The sequence below is a fragment of the Toxorhynchites rutilus genome, chromosome 1 (genome assembly GCF_029784135.1).
Source record: "Toxorhynchites rutilus septentrionalis strain SRP chromosome 1, ASM2978413v1, whole genome shotgun sequence".
In the NCBI taxonomy this organism is placed as follows: Eukaryota; Metazoa; Arthropoda; class Insecta; order Diptera; family Culicidae; genus Toxorhynchites; species Toxorhynchites rutilus.
The window spans coordinates 96,726,307-96,748,265 of record NC_073744.1 but is presented as its reverse complement, the minus strand read 5'-3'; the positions used below and the strand labels follow the sequence as shown (position 1 = coordinate 96,748,265).

The 21,959-nt window shown below is 38.2% G+C and overlaps 1 protein-coding gene and 1 long non-coding RNA gene across 7 annotated transcripts in view; one reads left to right on the top strand and one right to left on the bottom strand.

Annotated features, from left to right (window-relative positions):
- The window catches only part of LOC129761099 (uncharacterized), a 39,723-nt gene extending 38,007 nt beyond the window's left edge, over positions 1–1,716 (bottom strand). For 2 of the 3 annotated variants that reach the window (XR_008740429.1, XR_008740428.1), the window contains exons 1-2: positions 1,597–1,716; positions 783–1,544 (exon numbers count right to left, since the gene is read on the bottom strand). This is a non-coding gene — a long non-coding RNA (uncharacterized LOC129761099). The remainder of the gene's footprint in view (positions 1–782; positions 1,545–1,596) is intronic. The other variant, XR_008740430.1, reaches the window with a different exon arrangement.
- Positions 1,717–3,048: 1,332 nt separating this feature from the next.
- Positions 3,049–21,959, top strand: part of LOC129763034 (pleckstrin homology-like domain family B member 1) — a 162,330-nt gene continuing 143,419 nt past the window's right edge. For 2 of the 4 annotated variants that reach the window (XM_055761749.1, XM_055761751.1), the window contains exons 1-4: positions 3,049–3,184; positions 12,821–13,874; positions 13,931–14,130; positions 14,188–14,766. In XM_055761749.1, the coding sequence (XP_055617724.1) occupies positions 13,131–13,874; positions 13,931–14,130; positions 14,188–14,766 (1,523 nt within the window). In that variant the 5' untranslated portion in view covers positions 3,049–3,184; positions 12,821–13,130. Of the gene's footprint in view, positions 3,185–12,820; positions 13,875–13,930; positions 14,131–14,187; positions 14,767–21,959 lie in introns of those variants that run through there. The other 2 variants (XM_055761750.1, XM_055761753.1) reach the window with 2 other exon arrangements.

Below are 21,959 nucleotides of genomic sequence, written 5' to 3'. Positions count from 1 at the left end.
CTACTGATGGGGAAGAATAATCTTCAGAAGCTATCCTGTTAATTGCGATTGATTGAAAAACCACAAAACCAAATGTATTTGGTCACAGTGTTACATAGATAGAAAACATTCAAATAAACTCTTTCACATGAATGTATTTTTAAATTCCCAGAGGAACTGGCAGATTATTTTCAGTAACGATTAGATATTTCCACATTTCCTCGATACTGGAAGCCCACCAGTGGTTAATACTAACTCGACAACCACCTGTTAATAGTACTTGATTGAAACATATTTGGTCACAGTGTTACATGGATAGAAAACATTCAAATAAACTCTTTCACATGAATGTATTTTTAAATTCCCAGAGGAACTGGCAGATTATTTTCCAGAAATGATTAGATCTTTCCGGAACTTTCTCGATGCTGAATGGCATCCAAACGGAGAGAATTCCGCGCGTGTATGTGTGTGTAGCGATGTCTTCCCGGGGAACCGTTTGTGGCATCACTCTCCTCCTGATGGATTCCCTTCTGGCCTAGGGTGCACAAACAGCCTCTTGGTGACACCGTCCGCGCTTTCATGATAAACGAAGAGCTTCACCACAACAGCGACAACATGCTCCAATTGCTGTTCAATTAGAACTGAGTGGATTTCCGAGCGGCGCTCGCTTATATACCGATTGGTGATTTCAATAGCCTGTTTTGAAAGCAATTTTACGACTATTGAAACAAGTTTTTGGATCAAAAAGTAACAAGTATAGAACGCGTAGACATTTTATCTTTCGAATGAAGTGTTTGTCATACCATTTCGTTCAGTTGTTTAGGAGCTATTAACGCTCAAAATCTCGGTCTCCGGCGTAACGCTTTCGTTTTCGAAACTTTGATTTTACACCCCGGTATAGAAATGAAAGACGTAGTCCTACGTCAAAACACCTTATGATTCACTTGAAAACTTGAAGACTGCGAATCTCAAATCAAAACAGAACAGAAGTGTAAACAAGAAAAATATCTGCCGTCGATAACCAAAATAAAATCTAGTACACAGAAATACGGCCGTAAATGAGGATAGCTTTTTCCTTGACGACGTATCGTATCCGACGAATCAATATACGGATACGGCCGTAAATGAGAATAAAGGCTGATTTAGACAATGCCAGTCAGCGCTCCAGTTGAAGTATCCAGTGAATAGAGAACAGACACTCTGTTCAAGTTAGAGGCCAATTACTTGTTCGATACTGGTACAAGTAACTTGGACAGAGTGTCTGTTCTCTGTTCACTGGATACCTCAACTAGAGCGCTGACTGGCATCGTCTAAATCAGCCTTAAGGGTGTTTATCTTTCGAATGAAGTGTTTATCATACCATTTCGTTCAGTTGTTTAGGAGCTATTAACGCTCAAAATCTCGGTCTCCGGCGTAACGCTTTCGTTTTCGAAACTTTGATTTTACACCCCGGTATAGAAATGAAAGACGTAGTCCTACGTCAAAACATTTCGCTCCTTATCACTTATCAGCTCCTCGTTTTACGCCTGCGTAAAACATTCGTTATTATTTTCTGCGGTTAGAAACTGAAAAAGATAAATATTTAGGAAAAATGAATCATAACAAAACATTATTTACCTCCGAATCGATTCTCTTCCACTAGAGGAATGGCGATTGCACACACAGTCGCTACACTGAGAGAAATCTTTAGTAAATATGACCAATTTTTTGGTACATGTTACCAATTCTTTAGTGATTTTCGACCCTACTAATCATTGGTACATTTTACGAAAAACAATTGGTAGGCAAATATGTCAAGCAAAAATTACGATTTGTTATACCGATATTGGAGCAATATTGGTCGAACAAAAGCGATTCGTCGGTTTAATAATGACAGATTTATTGGTCCACGGATTCAAGTTTATATTTAATGAAAACAAAATACTTACCTCCGAATTCCAAATTGCACATAAGCAATTATACTGTTGTCCAGCTGTTGTCTAGCAAATCTCATCGGAGTCAGATTTCTCCATCCCAGCTGTACGCCGCTTCCTGAGGGGTTAAAATAGTGAAAGAATTTTGTCTTTCGGTACTCCGGATTTTAGCAAAAGAGGCTTGTATCATGAACCTGTTTACCTGAAAAATTCGATCGCGAGGAAGTACTGTTGGTGAAATCCTTACGAACAAGCGAGCACGGATTTTATTTTTGTTGATTAATTTTAGTTTTTCCACTCGTTGATTTTCGTTACTGTTACGCTGCTCCAACGTGCCATATAATATGTAAATAAATTGTTATCTACGCTTAGAAGCTGAAAAAAGATATTTAGATATAGTGAATCAGAGCAAAAACAAAACGTTTACCTCCAAATCGCTTCGCTTCTAGTAGAAAAAAGGCGACTGCACACACATTTGCTAGGCATGAAAACACACAAGGTTACAAATGCTATGTAGTAAAATATACGAATCTTTGGTAGGAATGTACTTTGCATCTAACATCAGTTTTACCGAAGATTGGTAATATGTACAAAAAATGTGTACATTTTACCAATGTTTCAACTACTAAAGATTTGGTAGCTGCATTTACTAAAGTTTTTCTCCAGTGTAGGTATGAACATATTAGAGATTATTTTTGCTATGAAGTAACATTTACGAATCATTGGTAGGGATGTAAATTGCATCTGACATCAGTTTTACAGAATTTTGGTAATATGCACAAAAAATGTGTATATTTTACCAATGTTTCAACTACTAAAGATTTGGTAGCTGCCTTCACTAATGGTTTTCTCCAGTGTATATGTAGCCACCTTGAGTCTGTCCAGACTATCTTGTCATAAACGTACCCTGGGTTTTGTCAAATGTTTTTGTTTGGTGGTTTTTTGATTTTGTGTCATTTTTCGAAAAACGGAAGAACGGAAAAAAATCATTCTTGAAGATTGGGGTTTCTGTAACGCTAATAATCAAAATTACACCAATGGCTTTTGTTAAAAAAATAATTTTCACAACTTGGCCGTTAATGGGTTAATTATTTCACCAAGTGTAGTTAATTATTTTACCGAGTGTAGTCACAGTTACTTTTTTCTGAGTGTTCTGAATGTTTTCCATATGTCAAATATTTTTTAGTGCTAAATGCAATCTGCATTTTATTATGAAGTTTTATTTCAATTATATTTTTATCTAAATTTGTTTGTGTATAATCTAAGCAAATGCATCTTGTGTTGCAAGTTTAGTAAGTGTTCAATAATTTCTTACAAAACACTGCATATAAAATACATTATGATACTCGAGTAGAGGTTTTTGCATATGTTGTCCTTTTGAGCGCCGTTGCTAAACAAAAAAAAAGAAATGCTTCGGTTTTGATTTTGTTATTGTAGATTCAATTGAACAAAACTGGACCATTCTAATAATGATAATTCGCGATACACGAACATGTGCTTTCTCATGTTCAGTTAGCTCGTATTTGAACCAAATGTTGCAACGGTGAACCGTTTTTCATTTTCCCTCGTTTGTGGCGCGGACCCGTAGGTTCAGTATCAATTTATGTTATACTAGCTGACCTGGCAAACTTCGTCCCGCCCAAAATTTGTTTTTGTTATCAATACTTTCAAACACTCACGTTTTCTTACTAGGCTCAAGTTCATGAGTCCAATCGCAGAACTGTTCATTGATTGATCTTCTAATCGACCCCGTTGAATTTACCTTTTACTAAAAAAATCGTAGTACTTCTACCAAAACTCATCCTTATAATATAAGATTATTTTCAGACACAATTTTCGTTCAAGATTTTTCAGACCCCTTCGCTCTTCTCCCTTAGAGAGGAGGAAGGAGTGTCCATTGACCATAGAAACGTTTCGTGCCCCCCTTAAATCTTCGCATGTCAAATTTGGTTCCATTAGTGCTCGATTAGTTTTACGAGTTATGCAGAAATTTGTTTTTCATTTGAATGACTGCTGCCCCTCTCTTTGGGTGAGGGGGAACCACCATAGTAACATTAGTTGCATCCTGAAACCACATACCTCAATTGGATTCATTTGCTTGATTAATTCTCGAGTAATGCAGAAATTTGTGTTTTATTTGTATGGCCACACCCCCCCCCCCCCCCCATAAGAGAAAGGGGAGGATTAGTTAACCACCATAGAAACGTTTATTGCACCCCAAAACCCCAATATGTCTAATTTGATTTGATTTGCTTGATTAATTCTCGAGTAATGCAGAAATTTGTGTTTCCATTTGTATGGCAGCTACCCCCCCCTCCCCCCTTACAGAGGGGGAACCTTCCCCGGGCCCAAAAACCCCTACGTACCAATTTTCATGTCGATCGTTTCAGTAGGTTCCGAGTCCATAAGAATGAGGCAGGCAGGCAGACAGAAATCCATTTTCATATATTCATATATTAAAATTATTAAATATAAAAAAAGCAAGATGACGATGTTTGAGAATTGAGCCCGAAGATGATATATATATATATATATATATATATATATATATATATATATATATATATATATATATATATATATATATATATATATATATATATATATATATATATATATATATCTAGTTAGTTCTAGTTAGGACCTGGCGCAGTCAAGTGTTAGTTTTTTAAAAAACCCGAACGTTGCCCAGCAACTATAACACATATATATATATATATATATATATATATATATATATATATATATATATATATATATATATATATATATATATATATATATATATATATATATATATACTAACACTTGACTGCGCCAGGTCCTAACTAGAACTAACTAGATTATATTTTCCAAAAGCTTTTATTAATCACAAAACACTTCGTCAGCATTCCATGCCGTTGTTGTTGTCCGTCCGTTGTTTATGTTTATTCGATGATGCGAACCGATGCTGTCGAGATGTTTATGTTCCCATTTCCAGTCTCCGGGATCGCTGAATCTGCACCTCGCGCGCTTATCTGTTGGCGGCAATTATGCCGTTCGAATTTGATACCGCCATGGGTGGCGGCAATGCAGCTGCTGTTGATAATCTATTGTAGGGTTCTCTGACACACCTGTCCGTAACTACTCCCCCCCCTTGGAGACGCAACGTCCCGATGCGTTTGATTCAATAGTTCTATATTGAGTTGTGGCTCCTGATTATTATTTGAGGATTTTTGTGTAAATATTTTAGTGCCGTTTATTTGAATGGAACAGTTATGATACTCGATAAGGGCCGTTCCTGTTAGGTTTCTTCCAGTAATTCCGCAGGTGGATGTCACATGTGAATAAGTTTCTTGTTTGATTAGTACATGATTATCTGTTATGGATTTAATCACATTGTCCGTGCTGCATGATTCAAAAGTGCAGTTACCTGGTAATCCACGTAGAAGTTTCGAAAAGCAATTATCTTTGCTGAAGTCCAAAACGCTATTTTTAGTACAGATTTTGTTTCCTTCGACTTGTTCGCATTCCTTCGTGATGAAATATGTCTTTCCTGTGCTGATGATGGCAATCTTCGATGGTAACTTAAGTGTCTTGTGATCTATTGGTATTGTTTCTAAAATTAAAGAACTATAAGGTTCTTTTTCAATTACTGGAATTTCTATAACAAATGTTAATTTTGACTGATTAAAATAAGCGATGATATTTAGAAATGAAATATGTCTTTCGTGATGAAATATGTCTTTCCTGTGCTGATGATGGCAATCTTCGATGGTAACTTAAGTGTCTTGTGATCTCTTGGTATTGTTTCTAAAATTAAAGAACTATAAGGTTCTTTTTCAATTACTGGAATTTCTATAACAAATGTTAATTTTGACTGATTAAAATAAGCGATGTTTCATAAATTTGTTCATAGTTGTTGATAGCAACTCCCTTTTCTTCTAATTTTTCTAAAGCAAATTCTAATTCATCTGGATATAAAATGTGTTTTGATATTATTTTTTGTTTTGCTAAATGAATCGATTCTATGATGCATTCAATATGGAATTTCAAATGATAGAGGTTTACATTGATATTGAGCACTTCTTTGAGTACTTTCAAATCCCTACTGTAGCCTGTTTCGTTTCTACTCCCTACTAAATTTTTTTGTTATCAATGCCTGCTGATATTTCAATTGCTTTATAATGTCGTTTATTCTATCTTGCATCCTTAAATTGATTTTTATTTGCCTGTTGTTTTCTGTGATTAATTCTTGGTTGTTGAATTTCAGTTTATTCAAATCGTTAGAGATTTCAATGAAGTCCTCGTGATCCATATTTCCTGTGATTTCCTTTATTCCTGTTCCTACAAAATTTAGTAATACTCTTTTGGTACGTTTTCTTGGGAGAAGGCCGAAATAGAGACTTTGAATATCACTAAATTTAGTTTTTAAAATATTCGTAAGTTCTGAATAGTCTGTAAACGAGGCGAGTCCATCGATAATGACTTGCAGTTTATCGAAACTTGGCCGAAAGTCCTCTAAGTCTATCATATGATAGATTTTGTGATCGCCGTCTTTTAAAAAGCTATTTCCTGTTATCAATATGAGCAATCCGGGATTGTTGCTAAGATCCGTGATAACCATCTTGGTTGCGCATAGTGGGCTACTACAAAATACAAGATATAAAATTAGCTTGATGTCCATGATTATCGTCGCCTATAAAATAAAAAAAACATTAGAATGTTGTTCGAGGAAGTAAGTTTGATATTATAATTGTTTTTATGATAGTTTTTTTTTTTTGAATGAGAAAAGGTTACTCTCGCTATTCTCTTACTCTTCGCATTTTTGCTTTGTGTAATTTTCTGTTGTTTTCGTCTATGTAGGGTTGGTTCTTGTCTTCCGTTACAAGAGCAGCTTCGAACCAATTCTTGGTTTTAGCTTTAATGCCTTGTCGTCTGTTATAGACTACCTGATCCATTCCTAATGGTGGGGGATCTTCTCTGGAGGCATTATGCTGTTTGTGTTGCGTCGTCTGTGTTTTGGTAATTTGTTTTGCTGTTTCCTCATAGAATTTGTCGCGATATTCTAGAAGTCTGCCATGGTCAAGGGGCCTTTCTTCACCCTCTCTTATTCCATAAAACACTTCTCTTGGTTTCAATTCAGTGGAGCTATGGATGGTATTGTTATATAGACTACATGATATTAAAAACATTTCTTTACTAGAAACGTTTTCGTACTTGTGTTTGTTGCACCTATAAATTTCGCTTAAAGTCGAATGGAAGCGTTCAACGATTCCATTTACTTCACTGCGATCTGTTGGAGTGAAGTATTGTTGAATACCTAATTTATCCAGCATATTTCTGATTTCAATTGATTTCAGGGCTGGTTCATTGTCCGAAACGATAAGTTTCGGCGACCCATACTGTGAAATGAATTTTACGATGGCTTTCCTAATGTCCATCGTTGTCCTGGATTTTATTGGAATTAGAAACCCGAATCTTGATAGTTTATCTACCAGACTCAAAAATGAATTCGGTTGCGAAATGAAAATGTCGACATGAACAATGTCGAGGGGTTGCTTGGGAATTGGTGTTTCACCCAATTTCACTTTGTATGGTTTCCGTTCATATTTCATTCTATTGCAAATACTGCATAGAATGATGAATTTTCGGATTTTCGCCTTCATTTTTGAAAAATAATGGTGCTTAATAATTTCGCTGTGATTTTTCTTTATACCTCGATGAGAAGTCTCATGGGTATCTTCAATAATTTGGTCTTGTTCGGCTTCATCTTGAACGTCGTGTAATAATTTTTGCGAAATTTTTACCTTAAATGTTTTGCACCTGCTGAAATAGTTTTTATAGACAGTTTGAATTATGCCGATTAATCTTTCAGGACAGTGAATACAATTCGTCTTTCGTGGATCCATACATTCCTTGAAAATTCTTAAAATTGCGGGGACTCCAAAAATTACTTTCGTTACGGTCCTTCTATGGACATTCGGAAAAACTTCTTCGTATGTCTCAGAATCTTCTCAGATTCGAAGAATAATCTGATTGTGAAAAACATTTACAGGTAGTTCAGTACAGGCTACGAATTCGGAATCATCCGTATCAGCGCTGTGTACTGTTGCATTGTCGGAGGAGGTGTCGTTTATATTCAATTCATCCATCTCAGGTACGATTCGGGACAAAGCATCTGCCACGACATTTTGCTTTCCTGGCCTATGTCTTATCTCAAAATCAAACTCCGAGAGTTGCAATCTCCAACGTACTAATTTAGAGTTGGGGGTCTTCAAATTCATGGCATATGTCAATGGCTGATGATCTGTGTAGAGAGTAAATTTTCTCCCAAACAGATACGGCCGAAAATACTGACAGGCCCACACAATTGCCAAGAGCTCCTTTTCGATTGCCGAAAAGTTCTCTTCGGACTTTTTCAACGTGCGGGATGCATATGCAATTGGGCCTTGCGATAGCACGGCGCCAAGAGCAAAGTCGCTGGCATCAGTGGTTAAAACAAACGGTTTATCGAAGTTCGGATATTGCAAAACATCGCTGTGCGTAAGCAATGATTTACAAAACTCAAAAGTTTTCAAAAACAATGGGGTGTGTTCAATTTTTTCTCCTTTACGCAATTGTGAAGATAAAGGCTTAGTAATCTTGGAAAAATCGCGAACGAATTTTCTGTAGTATCCCAAAATGCCCAAAAATCCTTTTAGCTCTTTTTGATTTCTTGGAACGGGCCAATTTTTTATGGCTTCTATTTTGTCAGGGTTTGGTTTGATACCTTCATCTGTTACTATGTGACCCAAAAATGAAACTTCTTTCTTTAGAAATTCACTTTTGGACAACTGAATTTTTAAATTGACCTTTCGCAAAGCTTCAAGAATTTTCTTGAGGTTTTCCAAATGTTCCTGGAGTGATGTTGAAAATAGAATTATGTCGTCCATATATACAAGATAACACTTTCCAATGAAATCCCTCAGCACATGGTCCATGACTCTTTGAAACGTGGCTGGGGCGTTTTTAAGCCCGAATGGCATTCGAAGATACTCGTAGAGTCCGTGCTCTACTGAAAAAGCTGTTTTGGGCACATCCTGTGGGTCAACCTCTATTTGATGAAACCCAGAGGTTCAATCTAATGTCGTGAAGTATTGACATTTTCCCAATTTGTCTAGAATTTCAGTAATATTAGGCAATGGGTACTTGTCATCTACCGTTTTTTCATTTACTTTACGGTAATCAACAACAAGTCGCCATTTCTTTTTGCCTGAGGAATCTGACTTTTTGGGCACAATCCATATTGGCGAACACCAAGGGGATGTGCTTGGTTGTATGATTCCTTGTGAAAGCATTTTAGTGATTTGTTCCTGAACCTCTTGCTTGTGGCAATGAGGATACCTGTAGCATGAACAGGTATTTCATCTTTAGTCACAATCTTATGTTTAATTGCATTTGTGAATGAAAGATCAGTGCCTTCCTTATAAAATACATCTTGGTACTTCGAGATCACGTGCAAAAGTTTGGATTTTTCCTCTGCATTCAAATGGTCAATACGAAGTTCATTTAGCAAGTTCATTTTTTGGTTGGCCTGTTTTTCGAACATATGGAATGTTTCAAAATTATTTATTTCAACATCAATAGGATTGGAAACGCTAATTTCTGCAAATGCTGCTGAGCGATTTGTCACTAAGAGAAATGCTTTATTTTTATCAGCATGATAAAGACCTGAGTGAATGACGATGTCAGGGGAAATATTGAGGTCATCTTCTAAGAAAAAATCTCCATCGTTCGAGATTACTGGTAGTTTAATAATTTTTGTTTCGTTAGCATTGAGTCGAACTTGTACCTTTTCAGCATGCTTTCTGAGCGTCTTGATTTTTGATCCACATGGGAAATGTAGTTCATTGACATTTGTCATGATGTTAGCTTGAATTTTCTGCAGAGATTCATATCCTATCAACCCATCGAAAAAAACTATGAAACTCAAAAACATAAAAAGTAATTTCTTAGAACTAGGTACTTGTGGTAATGGGTTAAATTCTACAAACTGATTCACCACAAAAGTACCATTTACATTTGTAACTTGTGATGGTTGAGTGTATCTGCATTTTTCAATATTTACATGCCGTGGGCTGATATAATTTTTATTCGCCCCGGTGTCAATCAGGAATTTCAATGGTCCCTTCGTACTTTGTATAGTTATAAATGGAATGAAATTATTCAAGTCACGGGAGGGTTCACCGCGACCATTTGAAAATTTAGGTCGTCGCACGCCGAATCCTCAGTTGGCTGCTGTTGTTCCGGGATTGGTTCATCTTTTTGTTCCGATTCAGGTTCATAATCAGACATTGATTCATAGTCATAATAATAATGATAAGGGTCATAATAATATGGTTCGTATTCATTATGTTCTGTATTTCTCAATTCCTCATTGCGGAACCTTGGTGGTCCATAACGCAATTGTGCACTTGTTCTTGGTCGGTTTATATAATTCATTTGTCGTGAACGTAAGGAGGGATCTACCTCCATTGGTTCCGGCTTTGGTTGGGGTTGAGATGTAGTATCTGGGCGGGGTGGAAGTAAATTTCTTGGAAGTGGTTGAGAGAATCGGTAAGGTTGTAATTGCCTTGGAGGCGGTTGAGATGTCGATGGCATTAGACCGGGTGGCGGAAAATTCCTTAATGGGGGTTGGTAGACGTGCTGGGGTTGTTGAAATATTCTGTTTTGTGTACCAATTGGTCTCGGGGGAACCACTGGTGTCTGTTTAAAAGGGTGCTTTACGTAGTTGTAATTCTTCTCCTCAAGACACAATCTTAGAGCCTCTTTTAAAGAACTTGGGGATTGGGCCCTTATTATAGGTCCTAGAGGTTCTTTTAAACCTGCTAAAAACACTTTCAATCCCATTTCTTGGAAAAGCGCACTTTTTGCTGCTTTAACTTCTTCATTATTTGTGCTCAAGTTCAACAAATTGATTAGAAGAGAGATAATGTTGCACACTTCTCCGTAGATAGTTTCGACAGTGGTCGTTTGGAAGAGTTTGAACAAGTCTCTGCTAAGACTCACTTCGTCCCTTCTGTCGCTATAATGCGTTATCAAGTTGTTTTTTATTTCGGGCCAGTCTAAATTTGTCCCGTAAAGTTCGAGTACATTGTCTGCTTCGCCTTGAATTTTGGCTCTTATTGCTTGTATCCAGGCCCTATACACGGGGGTATTCCTAGCGGCTTCAAGTAGAGGAATAAGATTATCAATAGCTTTAATAAAGCTATGAAGTTTAACTGGGTTGCCATCAAAGCATGGCAAATCCCTAATTATCTGTGGAGTCTGTAAGGATTTCAAAATCCTCTCCACTGGAGATAATTCTTGATTAATGTTAGGTACTGCTGCTGCTGCTGCTTGACCTACGCGAGCAGCTTGCACAGCGTGAGCGGCACCTGCTGCTTCTATTTCAAGCTGCTGGATGTGGTCATCCCGGTCCTGAACCGCGGCTTCTAATTCAGCTACACGTTGTTGGAGCTGGTAAGGATCCATTTTTCAAAATTGGAGTTTTGTTTATATCAGTAGTAATAATGCTTTGGAACGTTTGCGTGCGGAGAACAAAATTGATAAATTCCCACTATTCAATGCACTGGTGAGTTAAAGCAAACGAAAAAAAAACTTCGAGGAATCCACTGAATTTCTTTTATTGAATAACAACACAAAAAACAAACAGACCGTATGTGGTTTATTTCAGAATGAATAAAACTTTTTCACCAAGGGAAATTTAATTGAATTCACTTTTTAAAAAAAAAAAAGATAATGTTTCATTCAGCAACTAAAAAAAAATTAATGCCATTCACGAAATTCACCGGAAAATTTGAATTGATTAATTATAATTCACGAAGTTCACAAAAAAATCGTTGAATAAAATAATTACAACTAATTACATTCACTGCAAAATTTTTCTTCGAAAATTGATTAAATTCACACAATTCGGTAATAATAACTAACACTTTAACACTTTAAATCAATCAATCAGTAATCAATTATGTCTGCACAAAAAAAAATATATACAACCAATTTTCACTCGGTTGGGAGAAAACTTAACACTAGCACTTTTACATAAGCTAATCTTAATAAATTACTTACAAATTACTGCTCACCTTGGCGATATGCTGTCGTCTCGGTGGCTGATAGAGCGTAGCTCGGATGCTTCGTTGTTGTCCAGCAAATTTTCGGTAAGCCGCCGAAAATAGCTCCAACGAAATCACTGCTCACTTTGGCGATATGCTGTCGTCGCGGTGGCTGATAGAGCGTGGCTCGGGTGCCTCGTTGTTGTTCCACAAATTTTCGGTAATCCGCCGAAAATAGCTGCAACGCTGGAAACACAACTTCTAACACCAACTACCGACACGCGCCAGTTATAGTTGCTGGGCAACGTTCGGGTTTTTTAAAAAACTAACACTTGACTGCGCCAGGTCCTAACTAGAACTAACTAGATTTTATTTTCCAAAAGCTTTTATTAATCACAAAACACTTCGTCAGCATTCCATGCCGTTTTTGTTGTCCGTCCGTTGTTTATGTTTATCCGATGATGCGAACCGATGCTGTCGAGATGTTTATGTTCCCATTTCCAGTCTCCGGGATCGCTGAATCTGCACCTCGCGCGCTTATCTGTTGGCGGCAATTAGGCCGTTCGAATTTGATACCGCCATGGGTGGCGGCAATGCAGCTGCTGTTGATAATCTATTGTAGGGTTCTCTGACACACCTGTCCGTAACTTATATATATAACTTATATATATGTATATATATATATATATATATATATATATATATATATATATATATATATATATATATATATATATCATCTTCGGGCTTAATTCTCAAACATCGTCATCTTGCTTTTTTTATATTTAATATTTTTGTTTACCCATCATTCGCAGCGAAGCTTAGACTATTATATTTATTTTACTTTTATAGGAACATATAATTGCTGTGAACTGAATATGAACTCTTCCAGTGTTGTTTGTTACTTTACGAATAAATCTCAAAACTTTCATTTCATTTTCAAATTAAAGAGCTAAACATAATACAAAACCATGTGATTTATTCTGGATTAATGGTATTTGATGAATTTAGTTATAACATTAATAAAGGCTGACCATTGAAACATAATTGTAAAGATAAAATGTTTTGACAGGCTTCATTGATAGCATTTTTATTGAAAAGTATTCGAAATGATGATTCCAAAAATTAATTGGTAGTCTTCGACTGGAAAAGTTCTATCAGTATGGCGGAAGATTCGACGAGTAATCGAGTATACGTGAATTTACCGCCGTTCAAAATGGTGTCAAACTTAGAGACGAAACAGCTAATTGGATCAACCGATCGCACATTTAACAAATCATCGGAACTGGATGATGTTGAAGAAATGCTAACGATATGTGCAGAGTATGAACAGAATAACTCAGAAAACTGTACGAAGCTAGTTTCGTCGATTCATATGGCACAGAATCGAATTAAGACAAACGGATCTTTACCTCGTGAGAAATCTCTCAATGTAAAACATCAGCGCAGCACAGATGTTTCTTCCACTCCCAGAACGGCAAGTTCACTCACATTTGTGGTGAATAACAACATAGGACTGTCGCAAGAAAGTATAACTAAAGAAAAAATAATGGAATCGCCCTCACAAAACTCCTATATACAGAATAATGAAAATATTCTGAAACAAGTGCCACAAAGTCCACGGACAAAGATAAGAACATGCGTAAATGCAAACAAAACTTATGAACTAAACGAATATGATAGTTTAATTAATGATTTTGAGAAGAAAATTAAAGAAGAAATCAAAATTCGTATGAACAGTGAGAATACGATAGATTCGGAAACGAAGAATGATTGTTTGATGGATAACAATAATTATATCTTGAATGATTTAAACATTCGGCGAAATCGGACCCTTGAAGACATCAGAATTCTTAAGAGGATGATAGCTGAATTGCAGTGCGAAGAAGATGAAATTTTTCGAGATGTGAGAATAAAATATATTTAACTTAAAATTTTAATATTATTTCTGTATTATATTAGCTAGATCTAGAGGAGGCACTTTTGTCAGCAGAACTGACAACAGAAAATATTGCAATTAATCAGTTGGAACAAGATTTGATGAAAGTTCAAAGTCAAATTCATCGGCTCGAAGCGCAACGAAATGCCAGCAGAGTGATGCAAGAAACTCAACAAGCAAAACTAAAACAAACTATAAGCATCAAACAAAATCAGACTGAAAGGTAAATTACTTTTTCATTATGACAATAACAAAAATGTTGTAAATTCATTTTTTCTAGTTTAAAACAAATGATCATAGAAGACCAAGCTATCCAAAATGAATTGGATAGAGTATCAGAATCACTAGAAAACGACAGGAAACTGTTCGAGGATTTGGAATTTCAGTATCTAGAAGAAGAAAGCGAATGGATTTCGAAAAGAGAAGAACTGTTGATGCGACTGAAGTTTCTCAAGAGAAGAATTTTCAGAATGAGGTCTCACACTAATGGATTAGAACAGCAGACTTATTTCTATCAGCAAATGGTATGCGATGATACGAAAGATTTAGAACAATATTTGCTAGTGATGATACAAGAACTGGAGCAGAAGCGGGAAACCCTCAGGGAACTCGAGAAAAAAATGATGTGCCTTCGCAATTGCTTTCAAGATTTCGAGAAAACTGAGGACGCACAGTCAAAAAAATACAGTCTACTATCTCAGTCACTACCTGCATGGGACAGCTCATTCTTGGAGTTTGTGAGCAATAACGATCCAAGTGAACACGATATCTCGAATAATACAGATGGCCAAAATAACCAAGAAATCAACGATGCTCTGGAGTCTTTTACTAGAGCTAGCAACGGCGATAATCTTCCTAGGTAAGCGGATTTTACAGTATGTTCTTAATATGTAGTAGTTTTGTAGATATGATGTGTTGATACGATGTGAGTACTAACATCAGAACCTAAGTTTAATCGTCTGCTGCTCGTTTGTCTTTTCTATAAGACATTATTGACAATTGAAAATCTAGCACTCATTAGTATGAGTATTTGACAGCCCTGACAATGACCAGACCTCGAAATTCTTCGTAGCTTGCTTGCAATGCCAGTGGAGATTAACACCACAGTGCCCGCTTTTGTATTCCGTGTTAGGAAAACACATCTCAGTGTGCGCAAAAGCAAAGGATTCAAGAGTACACACATCTTGCATCAATCGTCAATAACGGTAAGGTTGCTTCATTTAGTAGTTCGTGCCTCAGGAGTATTGAAGTTGATACACTGGCCAAAAGACGTCTGCTACTCCTGTTCGGTCCTGCACTGTTGTGCATTATTCTTGCGAGAGCTGCGGTGGATTGAGCCGCCTTTCCACAAGCATACTTTACATGGTTCTTGAAGTTGAATCGGTCGTCAATAATAACTCCTAGATACTTGAGCTCTCGTTTGGAAACTATACCCTGTCCTCCTACATGTATTTTCGCTTGCTACACCCTTCTGCAGTTGCTTATTAGCACAATTTCGGTTTTGTGGTGAGCAATATGGAGTTTTTTCTTAGTCATGCAGTTCTCAACGATTCCAAACCCCTCAGTAGCTAGCATTTCGGCTTCCTCGCATGTTTCACCAGTCACAGTTAGCACAGTATCATCAGCGAGGCCAGTGATTTCAACTCCCCTTGGAAGCCTTAGTATCAACACTCCGTTACACATCCCTTTCCACGCCGTGGAGTTGCTGGCCTAGAATAGCACTTTGGGTCTGTCCCTGTCGTATGAGGCGACTAATCGGGTGACAACGCGAGGGCGCGGTAAAGCCTAATGGAGATCGCGCGGGGAAAACCCGTGTACAGGAGCAACGAAACGAGTGCCGAACACATCAGGATCGACGCCAGTAAGATCCTGATTACGACATGGAAAACGGACACGTTACGATTTCAATTCGACGCTAAAGGCTACAGTCATACTATTCTGTTCACTGAGTAAGGAAGGGTGACACCTTCCTGAAACGTGTGGGCTAATAGTGCGATTGCCCCCGTCCGGGAATAACTTGGTAAGTCTTCGGGTACGTTCGATGCTCATCTCAGGCTCAGGCACTAGGTACTAGGCATCAGATGTCACATTCCTGACTTGCGCTGATCTGGCTCTGAACACGATCCATATGAAGGACAGTGTCAACCCCTGTATGGCCTCACTGCTTGCATAGATAACAATGGGATCACTTATAGCGACTATGTACAACGAACGGATATTGTCCGAAGTTGGGACCCAACAGACCATGAATACGATCGATAAACTTAACAGACGAGAATAAAGACACCAACCGGAGAGGCGAGCGTGTTCGCAAGGAGCGGTAAGCTCCAGAGATCACCAATTCGCAACCAGACAGCCATAGCGAACCCTATTAAAAAAGACGGGTGGGTAATGTCGGGGACATAACCGGAGTGACGTAGGACTATGCAAAGGGGACAGCTTTTGTTAAATATATATTTTAAATATATTGTTTTATTTTCTTCACCTACGTGAATACCTACCTATCTACCTGAAAAATGGATTAGTTTACTGTTTACTCTTTATGAATATGTTAATGGTTCTGAAAAGAACCTTTGGTGTTGTGTTTTTGTTATCAATCGATATTCCCATCTTGTTCGGCTAATCCTTCCTGTTTAGCGATTTGTTGTCACTCGCCACAGCTTTCACAGTTGGAAAATTTCTTCCCATCCAGCTTGTGACATATTTTACAGTAAATTACATTCAATGGCACGTCGCATTACCACCACTCAGTGCCGGATTGGAGGTAATTTTAACCTGTAATTGAACATTTGCGATGACAGTGGTACAGTGTCGACTTTCAATGTGGGATCATAATTTGGATCTCTATGTTTACAAAAATGTCCAACTAAATAAGTCACATTACATGTCCGTCCAATTAGCTAAATGTCGAACTAATTGTAGATTACTGTACTTTCAATCTGGAAACAATTTAAGAATTGGTGAAAATTGAATAATCAGGAAAGTCCCCAACTATCAATAAGCTCAGAACAACTGCCAAATTCACATACTCATCAAATCCTGGCAAACAAATTATGAAAACATCAATTTGTGTTTTATTATTATTTTGGATAATGTTTTAGAAAGCATTGAACTTTATTTCCTAAACTCTTTTTTGGAAGGTTTAATGGCCCTGAAAAGCGCCTTGTTTTATGGAATGGTTCCAATTTAGAAAACTTAGTACTCGTGGTTTTGAAAAAAACCATTTCGAACGCCCTCGATGCCGCCTTGTTCTGGATTTGCCACCAAAGCAGTTTGTATAAAGAACAAACTTTTTTCTTCTGCTACCTGATGCCGTTTTGCGATTGCGTTTGCCACTCGCCATTCGCTGCAACTGCCTGTTGTCTTGATGTCCGCCGAACCGAATGTGTTATGTTCCGAATGCAGGTTTTCTTATCGTCGCGAGCAGCTTTGCCAGCTAACTCGATCACTCCGGCGGCCGAAACTATATAACGCCGGCTAGGTGGACTGGTACACAGGTACTAACGCGCTCGACCTAGCTACCTTTTCCGGTGCAATTGGCGGATACACCTACGGGAAATAGCAGACCACCACGGTTCGAGCGAGATTTTGCCTTTCCCTTCTCTTTTCCTCCTTTGTTGAGTACACGATGCCGATGCCGTACAACCACACGGGTTTACGGTTTGAAAGAAAATAAGATATTTTTTTGGGGTCCGCGTGTTTTATACTCTAGCGGTACACACTCACAGGATAGAGACAAATCGACAGACTCAGCCAAAGGGGCGGGTCCAACGAGACGAACGAATGAGCGTTAAAAGGGAGCGATGGCAAAAAAATACATTCATTACGATTTGTTCGCTCGTTGGATTCACATACAGACTAAAAAAGGTCCTTTTCAGGATCACAAAAAGTCTAAAGAGTTTATTGTTTTGTTATCACTCGATATCCCCATCTTGTTCGGCTAAACCTTCCTGTTTAGCGATTTGTTGTCACTCGCCACAGCTTTCACAGTTGGAAAATTTCTTCCCATCCAGCTTGTGACATATTTTACAGTAAATTACATTCAATGGCACGTCGCATTACCACCACTCAGTGCCGGATTGGAGGTAATTTTAACCTGTAATTGAACATTTGCGATGACAGTGGTACAGTGACGACTTTCAATGTGGGATCATAATTTGGATCTCTATGTTTACAAAAATGTCCAACTAAATAAGTCACATTACATGTCCGTCCAATTAGCTAAATGTCGAACTAATTGTAGATTACTGTACTTTCAATCTCGAAACAATTTAAGAATTGGTGAAAATTGAATAATCAGGAAAGTCCCCAACTATCAATAAGCTCAGAACAACTGCCAAATTCACATACTCATCAGATCCTGGCAAACAAATTATGAAAACATCAATTTGTGTTTTATTATTATTTTGGATAATGTTTTAGAAAGCATTGAACTTTATTTCCTAAACTCTTGTTTGGAAGGTTTAATGGCCCTGAAAAGCGCCTTGTTTTATGGAATGGTTCCAATTTAGAAAACTTAGTACTCGTGGATGTCCGCCGAACCGAATGTGTTCTGTTCCGAATGCAGGTTTTCTTATCGTCGCGAGCAGCTTTGCCAGCTAACTCGATCACTCCGGCGGCCGAAACTATATAACGCCGGCTAGGTGGACTGGTACACAGGTACTAACGCGCTCGACCTAGCTACCTTTTCCGGTGCAATTGGCGGATACACCTACGGGAAATTGCAGACCACCACGGTTCGAGCGGGATTTTGCCTTTCCCTTCACTTTTCCTCCTTTGCCTTATCCAACCATGGCTGCTTGTGTTGGTTTGTTGATGTGAGGTGATGCGAAACAATGTGGTGTACGGTTCGGATGAGAATGATCGTTACGGCAGCGGAGAGGGGATTTTTAAGCTGACTGGCTGGCTCGAGAATTACGCATGTGTGAGACTGCGACCAATGTTTCCCTCATTTTTTTTCTTTTTCCTTTCCAATCGTGCTTCATTCTATTTCGCTGCTGCTCTGGTTGCCCGTTTTGGTCGGTACGATTTGAGGAGCACAAAATGGACCAATCAAAAATGGGCACATAGTGTATTTGGACAATGCTTGATATTTCACAATTGTTCAATTATTTATCTCACGAAAAATGAAATGTTATTCGTTATGATAGATGCGTAGATATATTTCCTATCAATTGATGCAAAAACCTTTGCGATATATTGAGAAATGCTCGAGTTATAAGCGTTCCAAATCTTGCATTTTTTCCTACTTGTTCAGTGCCTAGATTTCCATTTCACCCCCTATATATTCCGGTTAGACGTAGTCCTACGTCAAAATAATCTTCTAGGACATCAACAGGATCTACAACAAGGAGAGTTTAGCCTAAAACAAGTGCTAACGCATAAAGCCAATACCACCACTCCCTTAGAAGGGCTGTAGGGCGGGAGGACAAGCTTGATGGAGGTCAAGAAGAAAGTAAACGAACTCCACGAGTTCATTAAGGACAAAAACAATGTCCACACTAAGATCAAACATTTAGTCACAAGCATCAAATCGGCCGTTACGGCTGCTGACCGTGAACGAGATGAGATGATAACGCGAGCAGAGGTTGTGGAAAAGACACTCGCTGAGGCAAGGAAGAAGATGTCCGTCGAAATACAGGAGACGCCGAAGACGCCGCGAAATCCACGATCGGACAAATGGAAGTGGGATACCCCAAGTGACGAAGAAGACCTGAAGAAGGTCAAAAATGATAACCTGGGAAATAAGAAGGAAGGTGAAGGCAGTGGGTGGCGTCGATAACCTGACGGAGAAACGGAAGAAGAAAAAAAAAAAGAAGAACAGAAGACAAAAAAACCTAGGCCCCGATGCGAGCGAAATAAGGGAGATGCTTTGATCGTCGAGGTGAAGTCGGCTGGTCAGTTTGCTCGCTGAAGATTGTGCCTCGGGTGGCCAAGCGGATGGAGAGCTGCTTCAAGTGCATGAGCTTTGGACATCAGGCAAGAACCTGCACTGCCCCCGACAAGTCTGAGCTGTGCAGGAAATGCGGTGAGAAAGGGCATGTTGCGAGAGATTGACGAAGCAACCGAAATGTCTGACTTCTAGTGTCTCTCGTATAGGAGAATCCGGTAGAGAATCAGTCAAAAAACCGCGTGCTAGTACGGAGGACAACAAGCTGTGAGCGGAAATGGAAGACGAATACTTTCGACAAGTCGAAGCACTTCGTTTAGACAGCGGAGCTTCAGACTGGAACGCAGAAAAGTTGACAGATCTACTGGTGAGAGCATGCGACACAACCATGCCGAGGAAAGTTGAACAAAAAACAGGAAGTGGGTTATATCTATGGTATAACCGCAAGGGTGACGTAGGACTATCGTTGATTTAGAGATCATTTGTTTGAAGTGGAATCTGAATCCATCGTGAATGAATGAATAAATAAATATTTGGGTGACTTCAAGAACGAGAGCGTTACGTTGGAGACTCAAGGTTTTATGCATCCAATATTGGATACAAAAAAATTATAGGAGGTTGTGTCCAAGATACAACCGCATTGTTGACGTAGAACTCCGCTGTTATTTTATATAAGTCGCTTGTTTATACCTTTGGATATTATTCTATAATGCTGAGAATTTTTAGAAACAACTGCTTAGTAGAATAATCTCTGAAATGGTTTTTTCATTGTAGAATCAGTTGACGATAATTGATTGATGATTCATTCTTGCCCTCGCAAAACAATCGTATGTCGCAATTTATTTCATGTCAATGCATTGAAAATTTACCTGGAACGCTATTCCGGTGGCCTTTTTCGAAATTGACATAGACTCAGTTACAGTCGATTATATACATGTTGCACCAGCACCATTATTCCATATCTAATAACATCAATATATCTTTGGCACAGCATGGAAACAACAACAATGACAACACTTGCAAGTATCAAATATCATGTTACATGTTATTTAGTATTGCCTCAAAAGAATCGCACCTCTAGGTATCGTTCGTGCAACGCAAACCAAGCGTCAAACAAGCGCTCACATAGCATGCACATTGGTGGCTTGAAACTACTAGGAATATAAACACTTCTCATCATTTTGCGCTATTCTCAAAAGAAACGCTTCTGTTAATATTACTGGCCTCGAGAAGAGTTGCATTACTTTCTCATGCTCGAGAGAAGCGCAGCTGTCACCCTTAGTGGAGGAAGTTACATACAAAATTCCAGAACATTTACTTCCTTGGTGACTAAACAAGCGAAATAAACTCTTTTTGTTAATAACAACCTCGAAAACAGTAGCAATGCTTCATTATTATCAATATTAGCGCAAATGCAATCCTAGTTGAAGGCAGTTTTGCGACTGGCACGCGAACCCAAATAACTTAGAACATTCCAGTAAGACATTCAAGATGCTTGGTATTTCCCAAATAATTTTTTGGTGCACAACCTTAACGTCTGCTTCGCCATAACGTCAGTTTAATGCATTGATGCATTCTCAAAGGCACCAACGAAGCCCTTATGAAGACCGAAAATAAACAATGTTAACTGTAGTAGAATAATCTCTGAAATGGTTTTTTCATTGTAGAATCAGTTGACGATAATTGATTGATGATTCATTCTTGCCCTCGCAAAACAATCGTATGTCGCAATTTATTTCATGTCAATGCATTGAAAATTTACCTGGAACGCTATTCCGGTGGCCTTTTTCGAAATTGACATAGACTCAGTTACAGTCGATTATATACATGTTGCACCAGCACCATTATTCCATATCTAATAACATCAATATATCTTTGGCACAGCATGGAAACAACAACAATGACAACACTTGCAAGTATCAAATATCATGTTACATGTTATTTAGTATTGCCTCAAAAGAATCGCACCTCTAGGTATCGTTCGTGCAACGCAAACCAAGCGTCAAACAAGCGCTCACCATAGCATGCACATTGGTGGCTTGAAACTACTAGGAATATAAACACTTCTCATCATTTTGCGCTATTCTCAAAAGAAACGCTTCTGATAATATTACTGGCCTCGAGAAGAGTTGCATTACTTTCTCATGCTCGAGAGAAGCGCA